Source organism: Vulpes lagopus, chromosome 4 (genome assembly GCF_018345385.1).
Source record: "Vulpes lagopus strain Blue_001 chromosome 4, ASM1834538v1, whole genome shotgun sequence".
Classification (NCBI taxonomy): Eukaryota; Metazoa; Chordata; class Mammalia; order Carnivora; family Canidae; genus Vulpes; species Vulpes lagopus.
The window spans coordinates 107,620,694-107,643,666 of NC_054827.1; the positions used below are offsets into that span (position 1 = coordinate 107,620,694).

At 48.5% G+C, this 22,973-nt stretch overlaps 1 protein-coding gene across 1 annotated transcript in view; it reads left to right on the forward strand.

Annotated features, from left to right (window-relative positions):
* FAM174B (family with sequence similarity 174 member B) overlaps window positions 1–12,879 on the forward strand; it is a 42,903-nt gene extending 30,024 nt beyond the window's left edge. Inside the window, exon 3 of the mRNA XM_041750967.1 lies at window positions 11,165–12,879. Coding sequence (XP_041606901.1) covers window positions 11,165–11,168 — 4 coding nt within the window. The 3' untranslated portion in view covers window positions 11,169–12,879. The remainder of the gene's footprint in view (window positions 1–11,164) is intronic.
* The last annotated feature ends 10,094 nt before the right edge of the window (window positions 12,880–22,973 follow it).

The following is a 22,973-nucleotide window of genomic DNA, read 5'->3' on the forward strand; positions in this document are numbered from 1 at the left end:
CTGCCCACCTCCCCTTCTACTACCCCTTGTTCATTTCCCAGAGTTAGGAGTTTCTCATGTTTTGTCACCCTCTCTGATTCTTCCCACTCATTTTCTCTCCTTTCCCCTATAATCCCTTTCACTATTTTTCATATTCCCCATGAGTGAAATCATATAATGATTGTCCTTCTCTGATTGACTTACTTCACTCAGCATAATACCCTCCAGTTCCATCCATGTCAAAGCAAATGGTGGGTATTCATCATTTCTAATGGCTGAGTAATATTCCATTGTATATATATGGACTACATCTTCTTTATCCATTCATCTTACAATGGACACCGAGGCTCCTTCCATAGTTTGGGCTGCAGGTGTCTCGGCTTTTCACTGCATCTGTATCTTTGGGGTAAATCCCCAGTAGTGTAATTTCTGGGTCATAGGATAGCTCTATTTTTAACTCTTGAGGAACCTCCACACAGATTTCCAGAGTGGCTGCACCAGTTCACATTCCTACCAACAGTGCAAGAGGGTTCCCCTTTCTCCATATCCTCTCCAACATTTGTTGTTTCTTGTCTTGTTAATTTTCCCCATTCTCACTGGTGTGAGGTGGTATCTCATGTGGCTTTGATTTGTATTTCCCTGATGGCAAGTGATGCAGAGCATTTTCTCATGTGCTTGTTGGCCATGTGTATGTCTTCTTTGGTGGAGCTGTTCTGAAGGATAGAAAGGGAAAGAATACTTCCAAACTCATTTTATGAGTCCAGCATCACCCTAATTCCCAAACCAGACAAAGAACCCACCAAAAAGGAGAATTATAGACCAATATCCCTGATGAACACAGATGCAAAAATTCTCAACAAGATACTAGCCAATAGGCTCCAATAGTACATTAAGGAGATTATTCACCATGACCAAGTGGGATTTATCCCTGGGATGCAAGGTTGGTTCAACACTTGTAAAACAATCAACGTGATAGATCACATCACCAAGAGAAAAAACAAGAACCATATGATCCTCTCAATAGATGCAGAGAGCATTTAACAAAATACAGCATCCATTCCTGATCAAAACTCTTCAGAGTGTAGGGATACAGGGAACATTCCTCAGCATAGTAAAAGGCATCTATGAAAAGCCCACAGCAAATATCATTCTCAATAGGGAAACACTGAGAGTCTTTCCCCTAAGATCAGGAACACGACCGGGATGTCCACTCTCACCACTGCTATTCATCATAGTACTGGAAGTCTTAGCCTCAGCAATCAGGCAACAAAAAGAAATAAAAGGCATTCAAATTGGCAAAGAAGAAGTCAAACTCCCTCTTTGCAGATGACATGATACTACTGTACATAGAAAACCCAAAAGACTCCACCCAAAATTGCTAGAACTCATAGGCAATTCAGCAGTGTGGCAGGATACAAAATCAATGCCCAGAAATCAGTGGCATTCCTATACACTAACAATGAGACTGAAGAAAAAGAAATTAAGGAGTCAATCCCATTTACATTTGCACCCAAAAGCATAAGACACCTAGAAATAAACCTAACCAAAGAGGTAAAGGATCTATACCCTAAAAACTACAGGACACTTCTGAAAGAAATTGAGGAAGACACAAAGAGATGGAAAAATATTCCATGCTCATGGATTGGAAGAATTAACATTGTGAAAATGTCTATGCTACCCAGGGCAATTTGCATGTTCAGTGCAATTCCTATCAAAATACCATGGACTTTCTTCAGAGAGTTGGAACAAATCATCTTAAGATTTGTGTGGAATCAGAAAAGACTCCAAATAGCCAGGGGAACATAAAAAAAGAAAGCCAGAGCCGGGGCCATCGCAATGCGGGATTTCAGGTTGTACTACAAAGATGTGATCATCAAGACAATGTGGTACTGACACAAAAACAGACACATAGATCAATGGAACAGAATAGAGGACCCAGAAATGGGCCCTCAATTCTATGGTCAACTAATATTCGACAAGCAGGAAAGACTCTCCACTGGAAAAAGGACAGTCTCTTCAATAAATGGTGCTGGGAAAATTATACAGCCACGTGCAGAAGAATGAAACTAGACCATTCCCTTACACCACACACAAAGATAAGCCCAAAATGGATGAAAGATCTAATGTGAGACAAGAATCCATCAAAATCCTAGAGGAGTATATAGGCAAACACCCTTTTGGAACTTGGCCATGCAACTTCTTGCAAGATACATCTATAAAGGCAAGAGAAACAAAAGCAAAAATGAACTATTAGGGCTTAATCAAGATAAAAAACTTCTGCACAGCAAAAGAAACAGTCAACAAAACTAAAAGACAACCTACAGAATGGGAGAAGATACTTGCAAATGACCTATCAGATAAAGGGCTAGTTTCCAAGATCTATAAAGAACTTATTAAACTCACCAGCAAAGAAACAAACAATCCAATCATGAAATGGGCAAAAGACATGTCCCAGTAATTTTTAATGCAGGAATTACCTTAAGTACCTAAGGCACCTTGATGTCTCTCCTCCACCACTATTCTAATCCATTTTAGGGGGTAGAGGAAAGACATCAGGAAGGACCTAAGGTCCCATTGGACTCAGGTCCCAGCTAATCCACTTGTGTTAGGCTTCTGTCCCAGATCATTAGCCCTAATGAGCCTGTGTCTGGCAGGCTTGTTGTCCATGCTTGGGTTTCTGTTTCCAGGGCTGCTGGCTTCTCTCTCCTGCCACTTTGGGGACAGCTTCAAAGACAGGTTCTTCTGCAATCCACTGTCACATGATGTGTGACTGTGTCTCCTATATTGCTTAAAAAATATAATTTTATCACTTTTTGTTCATGGTGTCTGGAATTATGGTTGATTTTTTGAAACACTGATTTCTTAAAAAATCCAGAAACCTCACCAAACTCTCATTAATTTTAGTAGTATAAATGGGGATTTGGGGGTTTTCTATGTAGATATATCAACCTGGACTAATGAGAGCCCCCCCCAATCCTTCAACATTTCATCTCTTTTTAAGCCTTTTTGTACTCACTTTTGGCCTCTAAGTCACTGTTAGATAGAAGTGATGATAATAGACATTCTGGCTCTTCTTTTTAAAGATTTATTTATTTACTTGAGAGAGAAAGAGAGAGATAGAGAGAGGAGTAGGGAGGGGCAGAGGGAGAGAATCTCAGGCAGAGCCCAACAAGGGGCTTGATCTCCTGACACTGAGATCTGACCTGATTCTGACCTGAGCAGAAACCAAGAGTCAGACCCTTACCCGACTGCCACTCAGGTGCCCTGTTCCATCTTATTCTTTACCTTAAAGCGCATGCTTTCCATACTGACCACTAAGAGTGGTGGTCACAGTAGGGTGGTAGATAGAATTTCTTTTCTGGGAAGCTTCTCTCTGTTCCTGGTTAGCTAATGTCTAATTTTATTTAAATGCTGTTTCTAGCTCTATTGAGAGGGTCATATCGTTACCTTCAGTCTGTTAAGGTGGTGAAATTACCTTTGTTGGCTTTTCTGATACTAAATTGGCTTTGCATCCATGTGGTAAGATGAGCTTGATTGTGGTTGTGGTACCCAGTCATGCACGCTGCTATCTCCAGTTGGCTGATATTTTGTTTAGGATGCTGTTGGTTCTCTGAGTGACCAAGATTGATTTGTCTTTTTCCTACTTTGCAAGGTCTTGGGTAGGCTTTGTTAAGAGTTTTAGTAGTAGAACAAGTTTTCCTGATAAAAGAAGTTAGGGTGCATTCTTTATTTTCCTTGTCTCTGGACTAGTTTGTGTCAGATTGGAATTATTTATTTCTAAATGTTTAGTAAAACATGCTGAAACCCACTGGAACCTGATGCTTTCTTAGTGTGAAGACTTTTTAAAAACTATTGACGTTTGGTTCAAGTCATGATAGGACTATATAGTCTTTATCTGTTTCTTCTTGGGTCAGTTTTGATGGGTTGTATTTCTTGGACTTTGTCCACATCATCTAAGTTTTCAAATGTATTTCCCTAAAGTTGCTCACAACATTTTCCTATCTTTTTAATCTTGGTAATGTACAGACACAATCCTCTTTCCATTCTTAATAGTTCTTGATTATATTTGCCTTTTCTTGTTTTCCTAGACTTCAGTCTTACTGGAAGTTTAATTTTATTTATCTACACAAAGAACCATGTTTTGGCTTCTTTGATTTGCAACTTCAGTTGGTTTATGCCTTTCTTCTTCTTCTTCCTCCTCCTCCTCCTCCTCCTCTTCTTCTTCTTCTCTTCTTCTTCCTTTCTTCTTCTTCTTCCTCTTCTTCCTCTTCTTCTTCTTTTTCTTCTTCTTCTTCTTCTTCTTCTTCTTCTTCTTCTTCTTCTTCTTCTTCTTCTTCTTCTCTTCTTCTTCTTCTTCCTTCTTCCTCCTTCTTCTTCCTTCTCCTTCCTTCTTCTTCCAGTATTTGTTTGTCTTCCCTCTGTAAAATGCTGAACCCAGCACTTTCCCCAGGCTGCCTGGGGAGGTAGAGAGAATGGAACATACCTGGCAGACGAGACACGGGAGAAAGACCTATGGGAGGCGTGGATGGCTCTTTTACGTGGTGAAGAGGATGAGAAAGGCTACCATCAGGCAGAAAAGCCCCATGACCTCCAGGAGGGCAAGCCCAGGATGGCATAGGAGAAGAGTTGTTGCTTCAGAGAGGGGTTCCTGGCCTAACCTATGTGGCTCAAACCACAGTCCTGAATCCAGCCCCAGAGCCAGTCATCCCTACCGCGGCGGCCCCGGGCCCAGTGCACTTGGTGGCTGTGCAAGGTCCTTGAAATGGCACTGGTTGGGAAGGAGTGAGGTCAGGGGACATGAGGCTATCATGCTGCTGGGGCTCTCATCTGTCATTGTCTCTGGTGGGTTTAGCACCACTGCCAACAGTGAGAGGTGCTCCCATCCTTGAAGCAGGTGGAGGTGAACTTGGCACAGGTGTCTGTTTTCAAGGGATGAGGGATGGATGGCAGGAGAGTTGCTCTTGGTGTGGAGAAGACAGAAGGGGCGGGGGCTCTGCCTCCCTTCCTAAGCTTTCTTCACGTGTGTTCCATTATCTTTTCCAGTGTCTTCCATTGAGCAGTTAGCTCTTAATTTGCAGCTTACTTTCCTGGTGTTAGCATTTATCCCATAATATCTCCATTTGCTGACTCCCATAGGCTTTCTTTGTTGCCAGGTGCTCGCCTGCCTCCCTGTGTGTTGTGCTTCAAGCAGCTCTGGGTAGAAGTTTGTGTTGTTCATGGTTGAAATGATACCAGGATGCGCATGAACTTGGAGCCAGGTCACTAGACACAAGCCTGCTCTGGTCCTCAGTCCCAAAGGTGACGGATGGTTCAGGAAGACGGAGCAAGACCTTTCCTAGTATAGATGTAACGTATGCTGTAGATGTGGCCGATAAGAGAAAGGGAAAATAAAATCACCTGTAATCTCACTGCTTAATGGTAACCACTAGAGTGTGTGTGAGTATGTATCTGTGAATTTTCTTTTTTGTAGAAGTTGGCCCAGGTTACACATGCTGTTTTGAAACCATTTTCCATCAGAACAGCATATTACAAACAACTTTATAGGTCAGTAAGTTTGAAAGAACAAGAATTTTAAGACCAGTTTTATGTTCGCTTTAGTATTTTTGAGAACTTCCTGGTCTGCACCTGATAATCTGCTCACAGGTACTTGTCTTTTTCTGTGTAGATGTAGCTCATCTAAATATTGGGGTTCCCTCCGGGAAACGGGCCATATTTAAATTGGTGCAGCTGAATGGGGACCTTGGGTTACTTTATGTGAGTACAAAGAGGAGAGTTGTGTTCTTCATGCCAGAGCGGTGAGGCAGTAACTCGGTCCATGCTGTTGCATGGCCAGTTCTTTGGTAACATTTTGTGACTTAGAGCCTGGACGCATCAGCCAGGCGGGGAATGAAGAGGAGGTGGCCAAGTGAGGCTTCTGTGCAGAGCCCTCTTGTTAGGCTCTGACGCAACTGGGATGTGCTCATCCTTGAGGTAAGACCCCCGATGTGGTGGTAGGGGTTGGTTTGGGGAGGTGGGGAGGGAAAAAAGTCTGTAGAAGTGTCTTTCCAATTATGCACTTCAGAAGCCTAATTAGAGGAAAGAACTGATGGCTGAACAGATTATGGAGAACCCTGGGGTTTTGGAATGATTCTGGATTTCATGTGGTGTTTTGAGTTCTGGCTCTTTGTGCTTTGAGCTTGGTTGGCCTGGTGTGCAGCTGTGGCTGATATTTTGGGATCCCATGTGCCCCTATGCTTTATTACAGGAGACTTCTGTGCCCCCTCACCACCCCCCCAGGTGAGGCAGATGCTGCCCTTTGTCCTGTCTTCCGTGGGTGGTATAGGTGGCTGTGGCAGGTGCAGCCCAAAGGGAGGCTGCTGGGAGGCTGCGAGACACACTGTTCCTACCTGCATGCTTCCTTCCATTCCCTGTTCCTTTGCCTCTTAGGTCTGGAAAAGCTGTGGCCCGTGGGAATACAGTCATGCATCCTAGAAATGCTTGCTTCCCACCCTCTTGTGGGTAGAGCTTCCTGTGGGAATCTCATTAGAAACCAGTGGGATTTCTGCTGTGATGCCGGGTGCTGTGCCTGGCATCTTGTCTTTGGAACAAAAGGGCATTTGGTGGCTGTTTGCAGCAAGAGGCCCCAGGAGGCTAGGCTGGGAGCAGGAGGAAACAGATTGACTTGCTTGTCCTAGACTGAAACCCCAGGGCTCAGAGTCCCCATGGACACCCATGGCACTTGCTAAGCACACTCAGAGCAGTGACTTCTGCAAGGTTGGACTCGGAAGGCCTTTCTGCCTATCCCATGCTTCCTCATCTTCTGGAATGAGGATTTTAGAGTGAGGAATGGCACTGTTAGGAACATCAACATGTGGACAGCTGTGGAGGCGATGGGTATTGTGAACTTCTGAGGCCTGGAAGGCATCGGTGACCCGCAGGCCCCTACCACCCACTGAGGATGCTGGGGGAGTATCCTACCTGGACCTGAAACAACAAACAGGAGTCCTTCCCGGACCAGTTTGAATGAAGCTCTGTCAGCCCTCTTCCTTACAGGATGCCGAGCTTATATGTGTAAAATGGGCACGTCATGAGACATTTTTGTTTCTTTGAAAAGCCATATTGGGAGTCTAGGGTCAGTTCTTGGTATCATGCACCTCAAAACTCTTTGAGTTTCAGGTCTACGAGGGGAGAACCTATGCAAACAGGAGTAAGTGGGGCAGCCTGGGTGGCTCAGCAGTTTAGCACTGCCTTTGGCCCAGGGCCTGATCCTGGAGACCCGGGATGAAGTCCCACATCGGGCTCCCTGCATGAAGTCTGCTTCTCCCTCTGCCCGTGTCTCTGCCTCTCTCTCTCTGTGTCTCTCATGAATAAATAACTAAAATCTTTAAAAAAAAACAGGAATTTGTGCAGCAATGAAAATTTACTGTTAAGTGAACATGACTTAGTTTCTTGCCTACATGCACATGCACACACACACACACACACACACAGAGTTTATATAGATCTATGTAAGAATCAGGCACAAAGAAAAAACAAAAACAAGAACCCAGCACAAATAATTCTCGCCAGCAGTGGTTTTTAAAAAAATAACTAGCCATATTATTCAGTTGTTCACTTCTCTGTTTGGCGTCCTGGGTTGAAAGCTGGAGGAGTGCTCACAGATAGTGGTGATCCTCCCGTCTGTCTCCATCTCACATATCCTCACAGCCAGGGCCTGGGCTCCTCCCTTTGCTCCTTTGTCATTTATTTCTTGTGGCCGGTGTGCCCTTTCCTGAGGTGTCCCTCACTGCTGCACTGAGAGGTCAGCTGCCAGGGTGCTGGCCAGGGGCTTCTTGTGTTGAGGACTCTTTCTGCTGACAAACAAAGCATGGGAGGGACACGGACAGGTTGGGACACGTCTCTCTCCATGATGGCTATAACCCAGTGTTGTTGGGCAAGAAGGACACTTGGAAGTTTTTGAAGGGAACAGGCATGAGGCATGGCGCCTAACCATGCCTTCACTTCTCAGGGAGCTTCAAAGGAGGATGGGGGTGGGCTCAGCATTAAGACTCTGTTGGATTTATTTTAATGATGAAGCAGGAGTGTCAGTAGTAGTTTGGCTCTTCTGGAGGAGAGAAGGAGGCTAAAAGAGTCCTTTTAAAAATCTTTCCTCAACTGGGTGTTGTATTCTGTGTTGGAAAATTGAATTTAGATTTAAAAAAAATCTCTGCTCACCCTGCACTCCGTGTGTCCAGCTTGGGAGCCTGCTTGTTCCATTGGCCATGAGTGAGGCAGGCTGAGCCCAACCTGCTCTTGGGGAGCTGGTGCTGAGATGAGGAGACAGCAGGAGCACTGACACTTATAAGACAGCCTGAGAACCACAGGGGAGGAAAGAATGGGGTGCTGTGGACAGCCAGGAGGGGTGCTTCTCTTGTGCAAGAAGCTCTTTCCAAAGGAGAGGAAGATGGTGGTGGGTTTGAAAGGAAGCACCCCAAAGCAGATTGAGGGCCAGGGAAGAGCAAGGGCATTGCAGGAGGAGTTAATAGCATGTGTGAAGTGTGCAAGTTTGAGTGAGTGGAGGGAGCACCAGGTGAGCTGCAGCTGCAAGCCTCTGCCCCCCAGCCCCAGAGCTCTCCAGAGGAAAACCCCAAAGCTGCATGACCTTAGGGAGGCAGCAGGATGAAATGAAGAGACGTAGTGTCTGTGGAACTACGGAATCAGAATGGAACCCTGGAACTTCCTGAATCAGAGCATCACTGGAGAGTCTGAAGCTAAACCCACTGCTCAGACTTGCCATGGGGCTCCCCTCCTTCTTGAGAGGCCAAGGAGCTGGTGACCCCTAAAGGCAACTGCATGTGTCCAGAGTGACTGCTCCCCTGTGCAGGTGTGTGGAAGCTCTGTTTTCTCCTTTCTGGTGGCAGCCCTGCAGGTTTAGCTCTGCTGTGGGGGAACCGAGGAATTGTGCTGAGTGTGGTGATTCGTGGGGCGGGGGGGGGGGGTGATCCCTGTGTCTGCTTCATTCTACCACCCACTGTGTGCATTTATTCTATAAGCACAAGTGTGGGGCGCCTGGGTGGCTGAGTTGGTGAAGCATCTACCTTTGGCTCAGGTCATGATCCTGGGGCCCTGGGATCGAGTGCCGCATCCGGCTCTTTGCTCAGTGAGAAGTCTGCTTCTCATTCTCCCTCTACTTCTCCCCCTGCTTGTGCTCTCTCTCAAATAAAATCTATTAAAAAAAAAGATTTAAGTATAGGGGTGTAAATAGCTGCCTGGGAGGATGTGCACTGATAGAGATCCTGGCGGAAAACCCGGGGACAGGCTCTTGTAGCATCCCCAAGATGTGTTGTCCCCACATCAGCAATATTGGCATGTCCATTCATGGTTTGGTCTTTGAAAGCTTTGAAAACTCCCTGTCCCCCGTTTCCCCTAGCCCCCACCACCCCATCCTCAATGTTGGACCTGCAGTGGTGCAGCCTGATAATTGTGGGGAGGCCTGGTGGGAGTCTGAACACTTGAGGTCTGCAGGCTACATCTGTAGAATGGGAGCGGGGGGCGAATACCTGGGCTCCCTGGATGTCAGCCGTTAGGAGGTTACCCCCACCCCAGCCTGGGGGCAGTGCCTGTGGGTGTTGGAGGAAAGCCACCCTGCACGGCTTGGACATGGCTATGCGATTTGCCTTGTTCACCCTCCAGTCTGTTGAGGGAGATACCCTAGTGGCCAATATGAGGATACCCTTATCTGTTTTTTTTTTCCTTGAAGTTTTTATTCAGAAGTAATTTCAAACTTAAAAAAAAGTTGCAAGAACAAAAATAGTATACTCTTTACCCAGATTTTCCTGGTTTCACATTTTGCCTCATTTACCTGGTGATGGCTCTGTGTGTGTGCATATGGATTTTTTTTTTTCTGAACTCATTTGAGGGTAAGTGACATACATCATGTCCCTTTTCCAGCAAATATTTCCTAAAACTAGGATGTCCATGTCCTTTAAAAGACAGTCACCCAATAATGATGATATTTATATTTGGGGTCATGTAACATTTTGAAAAGAAATTCATTATTTTGTAACTTTTGTTAAATCCCCGCTGTTTTTATACGTGCGATTTTGTGATGCCCATGATCCAGCGTGAACAGAGAACGTTGGTGGCTCTGACCTTGCGGATTTCCCCTTCTTTCTTGTATCTCTTTGGATGATTGAGGTCTTGAGTGGATCTGGTTTCCAAGCTTTCTTTCACTTGCTGCATGAATGTTTCTCGTATCCCCACATTGCCTGGTACCGTGTGCTTGGTGCTGGAGGTTAAAGGTGAGGGAGCTCAGACAAGGGTTTTGCCTGCGAGGAGCTCTCATCTCAGCCTAAACGAGTCAGACATGAAGCAGGTAATGACGTAAACCAGGGGTTCGCAAACTATGGCCTGTGGGTCAGATCTGGTGGTCTGCCTGTTTTTGTGTGGCTCACGAGCCAAGATTTTTACATTTCTAATGGTTGAGAAAGAATTAAGAGAAAACTTAACAGTTCACGACATGTACAAATTGTTTACAAATTACATTTCAGTGTCCACAAATAAAGTTTTATTGGAACACTGTCATGCTCAAGCTTTTTTCTTTTCTTTTTCTTTCTTTTAATATTTTATTTAAGTTCAATTTGCCAACATACGGTGTAACACCCAGTGCTTATCCCATCAAAGATTTTTATTTATTTGAGAGAGCACAGGCAGGGAAAGAGGGAGAGGGAGAAGCAGACTCCCTACTGAGCAGGGAGCCAGACATGGGGCTTAATCCCAGGACCCTGAGATCATGACCTGAGCCAATGCAAATGCTCAACCAATTGAGCCACCCAGGTGCCCCTCAAGCATTTTCATACTGTCTGTGGCTGCTTTTGATCCACAAGAACACAGTTGAGTAGTTGTCACAGAGAATGTAGGACCTAGCAAGTGAAAAATACTTACTCTCTGGAGTTTTACAGAAAACTTTTGCTGAGCCCTGATGTAAACACTGGTTGAATTGCTAGGAAGGAAGGATGCAAGGAGAAAAGAAGTTATGTACTAGGGAGTCTGCATAGGGAGCTAGGATCCTGAGGTAGGAGCTGAAGGGAATGAAGGAGTTACCTTCCAAACAGCATGTTCAAAAATCCTGTGGTTGGTGAGTGTGACCTGCAGGCTGGAGACTTTAGGCTCAGAATGGATGCAGGATTCTGCTGAGGGCACTGACTGGTTCTTCCTTTTCTTTCAGGTAAAACCTATTTCCAGCATGTTGGCATCCTGTGGAACGTTGTTCAGCTGCAGCCTGAGGTGTGAAGGATCTGGAATCTGTCTCGTTGGAGGTGTTGAAACCAAAACAAATCTTGTTGATGAAACTCTGGCACAGTTGTGTCGAACATCAGCTCAGAGTGTCACTGTAGGAGTCTCCTCTACCACGCTCTGGAAGCCCCTTTAAAATGCCACCCTTTCCTCCTCAAGAAGGCTTTTGCCTTGCTAAGGGGCAGAGGTCAAAACACTTTGACTTAAAAAACAAGGTAACTGTTGATAAAAGTAAAGAGTAAAGATCAGTAGTTAACAGGAACCTAAAAAAAAAAAAAAAAAAAAGCCCGAAGGATTCAGCTTTTAATTTTCTGCTCTCCTGGATCTACAACATTCTAGATGTCTGACCTTTTGGTGGTCTTCCGGGCTTGGCCAAATTCTGGCCTGCTTTTGGTGATGGCTGTGTGAAAGTTCAAAGTTGAAATGTCGTGAGCTGGCCAGCCCTTGCAGAAATATACTGGTGTTTGTGGCTCCTTTTCTTTCCTTTTTAAAAAGAAGGGTTCAGCAGAATCAGACAGAGCTAATTCACAAAGAATTTTGAATATCAGGGAAAAACCTATATGTATGCGTGTGTACATGTGCATGCATGTGTGTGTGTGTGGGTGTGTGTGTCTGTACACCTAGAATATCTCCCTTTCTGGGGGGAGAAGAGGCAGTATAAGGCAACCTTTCGTTAGGAACATCCTTTGTGTGTTTCTCTGCCCTGTTCTACACTGTTGCTCTTGGTAATGGAATTTTAAAAAATCACTGTGGTGATTCAGATGAATGGGGGTTGGGTTGGCTGGAAAAGGCATAGTGTTGGGGGCCAGGTTTGAAGTTGGTGTAGGCCAGGCTGTCCTGGAAATCCTCCCGGACCCAGGAGGTTACAGCAGCAAGCCTCCTCCTACAGGTGTGGGTGGGGATGGTGGGCGGTGGCTTGTTTCAGAGCTTGTGGGCCCAGACGTCTTTGGGCTTCCAGAAGCAGGGCTGACCTCTCAGGTTGGTGGAGACCTTGCATTTTGCTGTTTCCTAAGGGTTGAGATTATCTGCTGCAGCCAAGCTGCTTCTGCTAAAGCTCTGTTTAGCAGTGCCTTTGGGGTCCTGGCACTCTGTTCTTTGCTTTTTTTTTTTATCCCCTCATTTCTTTTGTGCAGGGTTTGTGCATTTGCCTGTTGGTAGTCTGCCCTGTTGCTTTGGATGAAAACTCTGTAGGCTTCTCTGATTCACCTGTTCTTAGAAGGGCCATCAGGTCTGCTGGGTCCCTGGGTTCCCGAGGCCCCGACTCTTGTGAAGGTGTAATGGCCTCTGCAGGAAAGAGGGGGTGCCCGGGGAGACGGCTCGAGTGGAATGCAGTGCAGAACACACCTGTACCACCGCCTGCCCCTCTGCCCCCTCTGTCTCATGTGTTGGTTTGCTTTCCTTCTGCTCTCCTCCGCCCTGTTTGCCTCCCCTCCACAGGGTACTCCTGGGCCAGAGTGGTGACTCAGGGGGACCAGCCGCCAGCAGCTGGGCACCCTCTGAACCTTGGAACTGGAACCCCATGCGGGAAAGCTGGATTCTTCTGCCTTACACATCAACACCGGGCCACCTGCTGGCTGGCCGAGAGTGACCTTCCAAATTCTTGAGCTTCAGCACTACAGGCTCTTAAATAAAACCCTTTTGGCATGACCCAGGTGTGCATCAGTTTGGATGTTTCCTGAGGAGGCACCAGCGAGGTGCCTTTTGGGGCTCAGGGGTATGGGCTCAAGGCTGGGAAGAGGGCAGAGGTGGGGGGCTCAAGGGGAGATGCCTGGTCTTGGTGTTTAAATTTTTGAAAAGATTTTATTTATTCATGAGAGGCACAGAGAGAAAGAGACACAGACGGAGCGAGAAGCAGGCTCCCTGCACAGAGGCCGACATAGGACTCGATCCAGGACCCCAGGATCATGATCTGAGCCAAAGGCAGATGTTCAACCACTGAGCCACCCAGGCATCCCGGTCCTGGTGGTTTAGAGGACAGCTTAGGAATGCACTCGGGCTGGAGGACAGGAGGACACATGGTGGATGCTTCCAGATGCATGTGTGGTGCATCTGATTATTTCTTGGAGGCTGCCGCTTTGGCAAGAACATACTGAGACCTAATGTGTTTGGAGAATCTTGGGGTATCTCCAGAGAAGAAAGAACCAGTTGTGTCAAAGTGCCAGCTGATTATTGCCTCCTTCTTACCTGGCTTGGCTTCAGCTTGTGAACAGCAGGAACGGGTGGAGTCCAAGCCGGGTCAGCAGGCCTGTGGGTGAGTGCCAGAAAGGATAGCTCATTTGCTTCCATCCCCACGTGGGGTCCTTGGAACTTAGGGAGGAGCTGGCGGCGTGCTCTACCTTACTCTCCCCAGAGAAGCAGCTCACTCACTTCTCTCACAGCTGGAATTGTCAGGGTGGCTTGTCCTCCCAGTGGGGCTGTGGGGAAGCAAGCCCCTTTGGGAAGGTCCCATTGGGTAGGGTCTCCTGGGGGTAGGGGCCTTCAGACACCCAGGGAGGGGCCAGCCTAGTTGGGGGAGAGGAAGGGTGTTCCAGAGTTGGTGGGCCCCAAGAGTTGGCCCGTGCTGCACCCTTGCCTTTTATTTTGGGGAATTCAGTTGGGGATCAGCCCCCACAGTGCCCCTTTTTACACAGACAAAACCGGTCTTTCCCAGTGTGTCATGTGGGGCCTGCAGAGAGCCTGAGGGGAAAGGTGACTCCTAGTGTCAGAGCCCTTCCCCCTACCGCCTGAGTGTTCTTTCAGGAGTATATTCACAGAGCTATTCCCACAGCGTGTGGGATGGGGGAGAAATGGGAGTCTTGATGCCAAAGGACTTTTGTTTTAAAAGATTTTATTTATTCATGAGACACATACACACAGAGGCAGAGACACAGGCAGGACTCGCCCAGGACCCCAGGATCATGACCTGAGCCAAAGGCAGACACTCAACCACTGAGCCACCCAGGAGTCCTGCCAAAGGACTTCTTATAAGGAATTGGCACGTTGTCTCTGAAAGTCTTTGTCTCCTCTCCCTGCCCTCTCCAGTGGGAGTCCTGTGTTTGGATTCCATTTAAATGGAATCAGAGGGAGATGGCCCTGAAGAGCAAGATCCAAGGGATGGGATATACCCGTGCCCCAGACCTGCCAGCGAGACTGTGGTGACCATGTCAGCAGATTGGATATTGGTGTTGCCCTGTCCTGAAGAGGGAAGAGAAGGGAGGAGCGGGGGAGGGGAGAGAGTGGGGAGGAGAGAGGAGGAGGGGAGGGGAATAGAAGGGAGGAGGGGAACAGGAGGGGTAAGGGGAGGAGATAGGGGAGGGGATTGAAGGACTGGAGAGTGGAGGAGAGGAGTGGGGAGGGGAGAGGTATAGGGGAGGACTGGGAGGGAGGGGAGGGAAGAGGATCAGCTCTGGAGCCAGAGGTAGTACTGGGCTCTATGAGGACCCCATGCTGCCTCTCTGTGCCCCCTGCAGCCACCTCCCCCTGGCGCATTTCTTCCTGGAGCAGAGTCATGAATTTGCAGGACCCAACATTGCCTACATTTCTCACCATTAATGGTCTCCTGGGTCTTCTGAGGGTGTTGGGAATTAGGTCTTGTCTTCGGTAGTTAAGTGGTTTCATCCTTTGAGGGTGATGGGCGAGTGAGCTCTGGGGTTGGGGAGGTGTCTGCTGCAACCCACCAGGGCAGAGAAAAGGTCTGCCCCAGCAAACCCCCCAGATGGCTCCTGCTGAGACTGGTGGGACCAGGGCTGACCTTGGGCCTGGCAGTGCTGGCATCTTGAAACATTCTTGTGGCTTTATGGACTCCAGAACATGTGGACTCAAGTGCACATGTGAAATGCAATAATGCACACATTGCATTGTTATTTATTTTTTTTATTATTTTTTGAGAGTAGGGAGGGGCAGAGGGAGAGACGGAATCTTAAGCAGGCTCCATACCCAGTGCAGAGCCTGATGTGGGTCTTGATCTCATGACCCTGAGATCATGACCTGAGCTGAAATCAAGAGTCAAATACTTAACCCACTAAGCCACCCAGGTGCCTCTATTTTGCATTGTTTTGGGGAACCAGACAGACTCCAACATTCCTGAGCTTATCGTGAGCCACACCCTACATTACTACCTGAGTCTTTGGTCCACCAAGTAGCTGGGTGTAAGTCTCCTTGGAAAGTGTACTCTAAACGTGCTGAGGTGAGATACTGTGTTAGGTCTTCTCTGGGTGTGGTTGGTTGGCTTATCAGCAAGCTCTGTTCTCCCAGGGATGGGTCTTTGATGAGCTATGTAGACATGATGGGAACGGAGAGAGCTCTAGTGTGTTGGCAAAGCAGGGTGTCCAGAATCTTGGCTGCAAGGTCTAAGCACTGACCTATCATGGGAGCTGCGGGCAGGTAGGGAGGGTAGTGAGTTTTCCTCCATGTCTACAGGAAAGCCAGCCCAGGTGCTGAGCCTGGTGAGAAGAATCAGGAGGTAGACAGACCCGTAGAGGGGTTCCTGGCCTGGCTGCCAACAAGCTGTATGGGCCTGGCCTCACTCCTTCAATGGCCACCTGGGAGCAAGTCTGCTTCTTTGATTATCGTGATCATTAAAAGAGTAATCTAGCAAAGCACATGCTGCATGTTCCTGGCACGGAGTCACTCAGGAAATTGTCACTGCTGCCACCCCCATCAATGGTAACGTTTGAGTCCTCCCTGTGGGCCAGGTGTGTTTGCATCCATCCAGTCTCTTGTTCTGTTCCTCTGGAGGCCTCTCTGTAGGTGTCAATCCTGGAGCCGACTTGGGGTTCTTCTGTCATTTCCACAGGTCCTGGGCTGCTCCCATCCAGAGCTGCACCTCCTCCCTGGTTCCCCATTAAGAAAACACATTTCATTTTGGCCCAGCACTTTCACAGCCTGGGAGTCCAGCCAACCAGGTGGGAAGGCTGGTGATGGTCTTTGTTTTCTACTTGGAGGCACAGGGCCGGGATGGTTTTGTCGCTGTGCAGGGTTAGCTGGTTAAAGGGGACAGGTCTTGGGTCTGAATCTCCTCCCCTTTCCAGCACTTTCCCCTGAAGGAAGGAGGCAAGGGGGCGTGTTTTCAGAGATCATAGCAGCTTACTCGTGGGATGGCATAAGACATCTGAGCTCTAGGTCAAGGACTCTGGCACCCCACAGTCTAGGGAGCCCCATTCTGGCTGTGGCTTCCTCAGGGGACCTGTTCTCTTCCCTTTCCAGATCCCCTGCTAGAATTCTGTGCCTCAGTGTCCCTGGATCCCAGGACATCCTGCATAGGGCCACATGTGTGCCTGTACCTTGGCTGAAGAGTGGCCAGGGGTGCCTGGGACAAGGGTGTGCAGGCTGGTATGTCCACAAGGGCCCCCCACAATGCAGACCAGGTGGAGATGATAAGAGCAGGGGAGCAGGCTGCTGAACAGGGGCCTGCACTGGAATCCTGACCTGCGTGTGACAAACCTGGGCAGTGGATCGGCTCCATCCATGGAAACTGATTTTGGCTGTGCTTTGGGAAAGATAGTGTTTGGCTTTCATTCTAGTTCTGACCTCCTCAGCATTGTTGTACAACATTAGAACTGATGGTGGGGAGATAAGCAGGTCCGACAAGCCCACTCTAGGTGCCTGTGGGGTTAGGAAGAACCATTTGTCAGATTGTGGAGTCTGGTTCACAGGGGGATCTTCTGTGTTTTTTTTCCTCCAATCAAAGATATAGTAGGGGTGTGCTTTAAGTTTGTCAGTGTTTTGTGATTGCTTTTTTTTTTCTTTTTGTGATTATTCTCTTACATGATGTGAGGCCATGGTTAATTCACTTGGCCTTGACATCAACCCTCATTTTCCAATGTTCTTGCTGTCCCTCCCAATTCTCTCGAGGTCTTGCTGAGGCATCAGGTACTTTTATTTCCTTATTTTACTTGGAGTCACTATCCATGGAAACAATTGCTACAAATCTTCCAGAATAGAAAGTGAACAAGAACAGAGTTGTACTAGCACTGCATAAAGTAATGAAGGAAATGGATAATCTCTCTTCATTTGAAAGCTACCCAAGGGGCATGTCGCTCTGCCTCGAGAATCAGTCTCCCTTTGTCCATGTTCACCCATCCTTGTGGAGAGGCTGTGAGGGGAGGCAGGCCATCCTGGGGACACTTGGCACCTGGCTCGGGCCTTTTGGCTGAGGCAATTCTCAGCTGCCCTGTGTGTGTGTGTGTGTGTGTGTGTGTATGCCTTTTGGCTGAGGCAATTCTCAGCTGCCCAGTGTGTGTGTGTGTGTGTGTGTGTGTGTGTGTGTGTGTGTGAAAGAGAGAGAGAGAGAGAGAGAGAGAGAGAGAGAGAGAGAGAATTGAATGGGATAAGGTGCCCATGGTACATACCTGATAAATGGGATGTCATTGTATTACACATTCAACAGGTGTTCAGGGAACCACAAGGCATGACACAGGGTTTGCTGGGCCACAGAGGTGAATGGAACAGGTATACTTCTGTCATGTAAGGCTTGGAGTAGGACGAGAGGAGGTTTGCACACATCCTCTAAGATGTTTGCGGCAGTAGAGCATCAGCTACAATTTTTTGTGCTTTAAATAGCTTCCAGGCAACACTGTCTTATGAACTCAGGCTCTGAAGCCAGACACAAGGGCTGGTTCTAGTATTTACCATGCATAGGACATGGGGGATGGCTCTTACTTCCCTGTGAGCCCCTCTGCTCACCTGTAAAAGGGGCATAATAATGGCATCTGCCTCATCTGGGCCTTGTGAAGTGGGTGTTCTGTGGTCACCACCAGGCTCAGAGCACTCACATATTAACATATATGGCTCCCCTCGAAAGTAGCTTCTGTTAGTATTTCTGCTTTACAAGCTAGGAAACCAGGGTATGGTAATAGACTTGCCCAACTCCAAAGCCCTGGGTGCTGTGCACAGTGCTGAATCACTACCAGGTGCTGGGTCTCGGTCTGAGCAGGGCTGCCTGGAGGCTAGAGCACAGTTTCAGAGGCACAGAGGATGCTGTCCATGGAGGGCTCTCCTCAGGCTGTTCTTTTTCCCCTGGGCAAAGCGTTTGTGGCAACAGGTGCTTGGTGCTCGGGAATGTGTGGTCCACAGATGTAGCCCCTGGGCAGAGAGGAGAAGTGAGCATGGGGCTGGGGCAGGAGGCTGCAGAAGCACCTTTCTTGATCTGGAAAATGCAGCTCCTCCTCTGGGATGACAAGATTTATTTCCTAAAAGCAGAAGGAGTTCAGCAGTGGAGAAGCAAAGTCAGGTTGGAAGGAAGATCAGACCCGGGTAGAGGGTGTCTTTCTCCTTTACGTCTCCCTCTTCCCATCCTTACTGTGGATCTTACAGTGGGGCCAGCCTCAGGGGGAAGTGGGCCCACTGTCCCAAGGGATCCCACCACACCCTCAGTGTTACTGCCTGTTCCTTAGATGTGGGGATCTTGCCCAGATTTGTTAGGCACCCTGATTCCAACTACTCAGTTCTAGTTTTTTTTTTTTTTTAAGATTTTTTATTTGACAGAAAGAGTGAGCGAGCACAAGCAGGGAGAATAGCAGAGGGAGAGGGAGAAGCAGGTTCCCTGCTGAGCAGGGAGCCTGAAGTGGGGCTCCACTTCAAGACCTTGAGATCATGACCTGAGCCTGAAGGCAGACACTCAGCGGGCCCCAGTTCCATTTCTTTTATGAGCATTTGGGAACTTGGGAGATCCTATGTCCCAATGTTGGCTCTGGAAGAAGTGACTGTATTATAGATACAACCTTGTTTTCCGGTGTCTTCTAGATTCACCTAAACTAGGACTTGGAAGTTATAAGAAAACATTTCAAACTGATTTAAATAGAATTTTGATAAAAAGTGGATGTATTATAAAAGTGATTTTTTTGATTGGTGAAATTTTGGAAGACTGATAATTATAAAGAAGATAAAATACGTTACCCAGAGAATAATAACCCTCAACATTTTGGTGTGTTCCCCTCTGAACATAATCTCTTCCTCCTCCTACTCCCCTTTCCTACTCTTCCTCTTCCACCTCCCTCCCCCTTTTTCTCTCCCTCCTCCCTCCCTCTTTTCTCCCTCCCTCTTTCCCTTCTATCTATCCATCCGTTATTCACTCATCATTTGCAGACATTTATTGAATGCCCACTCATGCCAGGTTCTGTGTTAGTTGAGAGGTTCAGGAAGTGGAGTCTAGGAAAAGACCAGACACATGACCTCCAGGGGTGACAGAGAAGAAAGGATTGTTACAGGCACTGTGAGGTGGGGTAGGGGCTCAGAAGCCCTGATGACCAAGGGACGAGCTCTGCTTGGATGGCGAGTGATTTCTGGACTCCTGCATGGGTGACTTTCACAGTCTTCTCCACAAAATTGGGTCATATTAACTGATTTTTTGGCTTAATATTATGAGCATTTCCAGTGTTACTATTATGTGCATTTCTGGCATCCATAAATATTTAAAACAATTCTTTAAATGAGGGCCTTAGAATTGTATTTTGTAGGATTGCCACCGAATGACCCCATCTCTAACCTATATTGGCAGAAGCTACAGGAACGGAGAGGCCCCATGCCAAATACAAGGAGTGAGGCCTCTGGGGTCTGACCTGACCCCCAAGTAAAGCTCAGATGATGGTTAGTTCCCTTTCCTCTTCCTCTCTTCTCCCTGTTATGTCCCTTTCACTACTTCTGGCTAGAGCCTAGAGGAGGATGGAGCCTGTGTGAGCAAAGAGCTCAGCCTGCCGCAGTCTGTCATTGCTTCCATGTGACCAGCAAGCTTCTGCTGGTGGCCAGACCTGGTGGTCACGGCTGGGCTGTGTGCAGTCCTGACCTCCTGCTGTCCTTCCCCTGGCATACGACCACTCAGTGACCCTCAATGTGGCACGGAGTGGAGCCCATAAAGGGCAGTTGCTGGCCAGGGCAGGTGCAGGCCCAGGGAGTGAGCTGGAGCTCCACACCCATCAGAACCCTCCCAGCTCTGTCCACTCCCCATAGATATGGTTCCCTTTCTCTCTCCTGGGAGCCTCCAGGGTTCTGATGTGCAGATGGGGTTCAGAACCAGTGAGCTCTCTGCCCAGCCTGAAACAGCCATCGTGTGAAATTCGGAATCAATCTTACCCGTTTTCTAGTTGTCCCTGCAGCACGGACTTCAGACACCATCTCTAATACCCTAAGTTCTGTGTCAAAGTTTTATATTTAAAGCCCTTGCATCTGGGCTCTGTGGTATTAATAATTACCCATGGGACTCGGTCCAGGGCCTGGAAAGGTCCAACCCAAAGTCCTCCATACTGGAAGATGGAGCCTTGCTGTGCAGGATGACACCCGGGGACTTGTCGTGTGGGCATTCAGGTCAGATGGGGTGCTGGGGGTGGGGTGGGTCACAGAGTCCAGTGTCCTCGTGCTACACTTCAGGAAACTGGGGCTCACAGAATTTATGGGTATTCCAACTGTTTCTTGACAGGAGGGTAAGGCTCCCTCTGCAGCCAGATCATCTACACTCAGAGCCCTAAGCAAGACTCAGCAGGAAGCCACCAGCCTCCTCTTCCTCCAGGCTACACCTGTGCCTCGTGGTTTTTCCTGCTCCATTTAGGTGAGGGTGCAGACGCGTGAGTCAGTTGGGTGGGCACACCTCATGAGAGTCCAGACCGGGAAGGTGTGACCACTGTACTTTGGGCAGAGAGTGGATTCGGGCCCATCTATATAAAAAAAAACAACAAAAAACGCAGATTCACAATGTGGAGCTACCAAAAGAAGTCAGATGTATCCTGAAAGCAGCTCAGTGGCCAAGGGACCCAGGAGTCTGAAAGCCTCGAACTTCATCCTGAGGGGGACCAGGAAGCACTGTGGAGAGTAGTGACCCTGCCCCACTGGCTGTGGCCAATGCTGGCTTCTGCTGCTGGGGCTCCGCTGCAGGTTTTGCAGTCTGAAGGCCCCACCAGCATGTGCCTGCGCCGGGAGGAGGAGGTGCCAGGGCTGGTGTTCTGTGTAGGAGATGGCAGCCAGGCCCTGGACTGCCAACAGCCAGCCTAGTGGGCCCCACAGGAGGCCCACGTGGGGACTGCTGTGAGGTCCATTGGGCTAAGGCCACACAGCATTGAACATGCATGGGAACCTGCTGCAGGAGCCCAGGTAGGTTCAGCAGGCTTGTGGCCCAAGACTCTGCATTTCCAACAAGCTCCCCAGAGAGGCCAGTGATGCCGGCCCAGGTAAACACGTCCTGAAGAGCAGTGGTTTGGGTTGCTTTTTCCCCATACCTTGCTTCATTGTTGCTCCTCAGCTTTCTGAGGTCACCCCTGACCTGACCCTGCTTCTGCAACGGTCCCCGATACCATGAAGCCTGCTGTATTAGAATCACACGGAGGTTCTGGCCAGACAGTCCCACGTGCTGACTCCACAGACCATCCTCAAGACCCAAGGGCAGAAGGTTATGAGGCTATCCCTGGTGCCCTGAAGGAGCACAGGGACCAAGGAATCGAGTGGGGTGACGGTTTCCTTCCTATGCCCAGGAGGGCCACCTTACTTGGAAGAATGGATTCTCTGCGATGAATTCTCTGCTCCAGGAAGAGACCTTGACATTTGAGAAGCAGCCCGAGAGGAGGGTTTGTTGTCAACCCACGGGGATATGTGGCTCTCTTTGGCGAACATATACATATATATATATATTAGTTTCCTTTTCTTCTTAGCAACCTACAAGTGAAAAACCTCTCCCATTCAGGAAGCGAGGGTCTAGCCCTTGAGGGACCCCTGGACATGGCAGGCACGATTGTCAAAGAGGTGATCGATCTCGCCTTGGTGTCCCAGCTCCAGTCCTAGTGCCTTCCAAGTGTGACACGATCAGGTCTCAGGCTAAAGGGGCCATGGCCGGGACCTGCAGTCATTGCTGTGGCATGGACAGATCGGCACTTGGGCGGGAGAAGAGTTAAAAATGTATAAAGGTGCTACAAGATGCTAGCGTGTGGTGCGAAGAGCTCACTTTTGGGAGAGGAAGACAGAGTGTGGTTTCCCACCGTGTCCAGGGAAATGCTGAGCATGGAGAGGAAGAACAGAGCAAAGTATTTGGAAACTAGCCAAGTAGCCACACAAAATGGCCAGAGGAAGACATAGATGTAGAGGGGAGAAAGAGAAGTTGCCCCCAAAACTTCAGTCACGATAGTTGAAAAGTTAGGAGTTCAAACTTTGCAAGTAGAGGTAAAGAATCATGAACCCCGAGCTAGAGGACTGTAAACTAATTGTTGGGGAGATTTTCAACATTTCAATGTCGCGGGGAGTTTCAGACACTTGCCCCCCCCCCCCGCCCCCGTGCTTCCTTTGTCTGTTGGTGCAAAAGAAAAGGCAAATGGGCAGCCAGGTGGCTGCACAGACTGTGAGTGGGGTCGGGAGGACAGCAGGGTGGTGGGCCCCTGGCCTGACCCCCAGGAGGAAGCGAGCTACTGGACAGGGCAGGTGAGGCCTCACTCCACTGTTAGTGCTGTAGGCTGGGGTGTGTGGGTGGCACCCAGTGGCGCATTTTGGAGTGGCATGCGTCTCCATCCAGTAAGACGTAGAGGCCTTTCCTAGGGCAAGGCCACATGGCCTGAAGTCTCTGTGCACTTGAGAGGACACAGGATGAGTGAGAGGAAGTTTGCATTTGAGAAAAAGCAGCGTGAGTCAAGATCTCCCTGCCTCCCTCCCTCCCTCCAGTGTGCTCACCTGGCACATCTCCCCGAGCCCCAGCTGCCTCTCTCCAGGGTCCCCTGAGGTTCCAGACCTCTCCCAGGCTTCAAGGTCATCCACATCATCTTTGATTCAATGTCTGCCCTCCTCCCCCATCT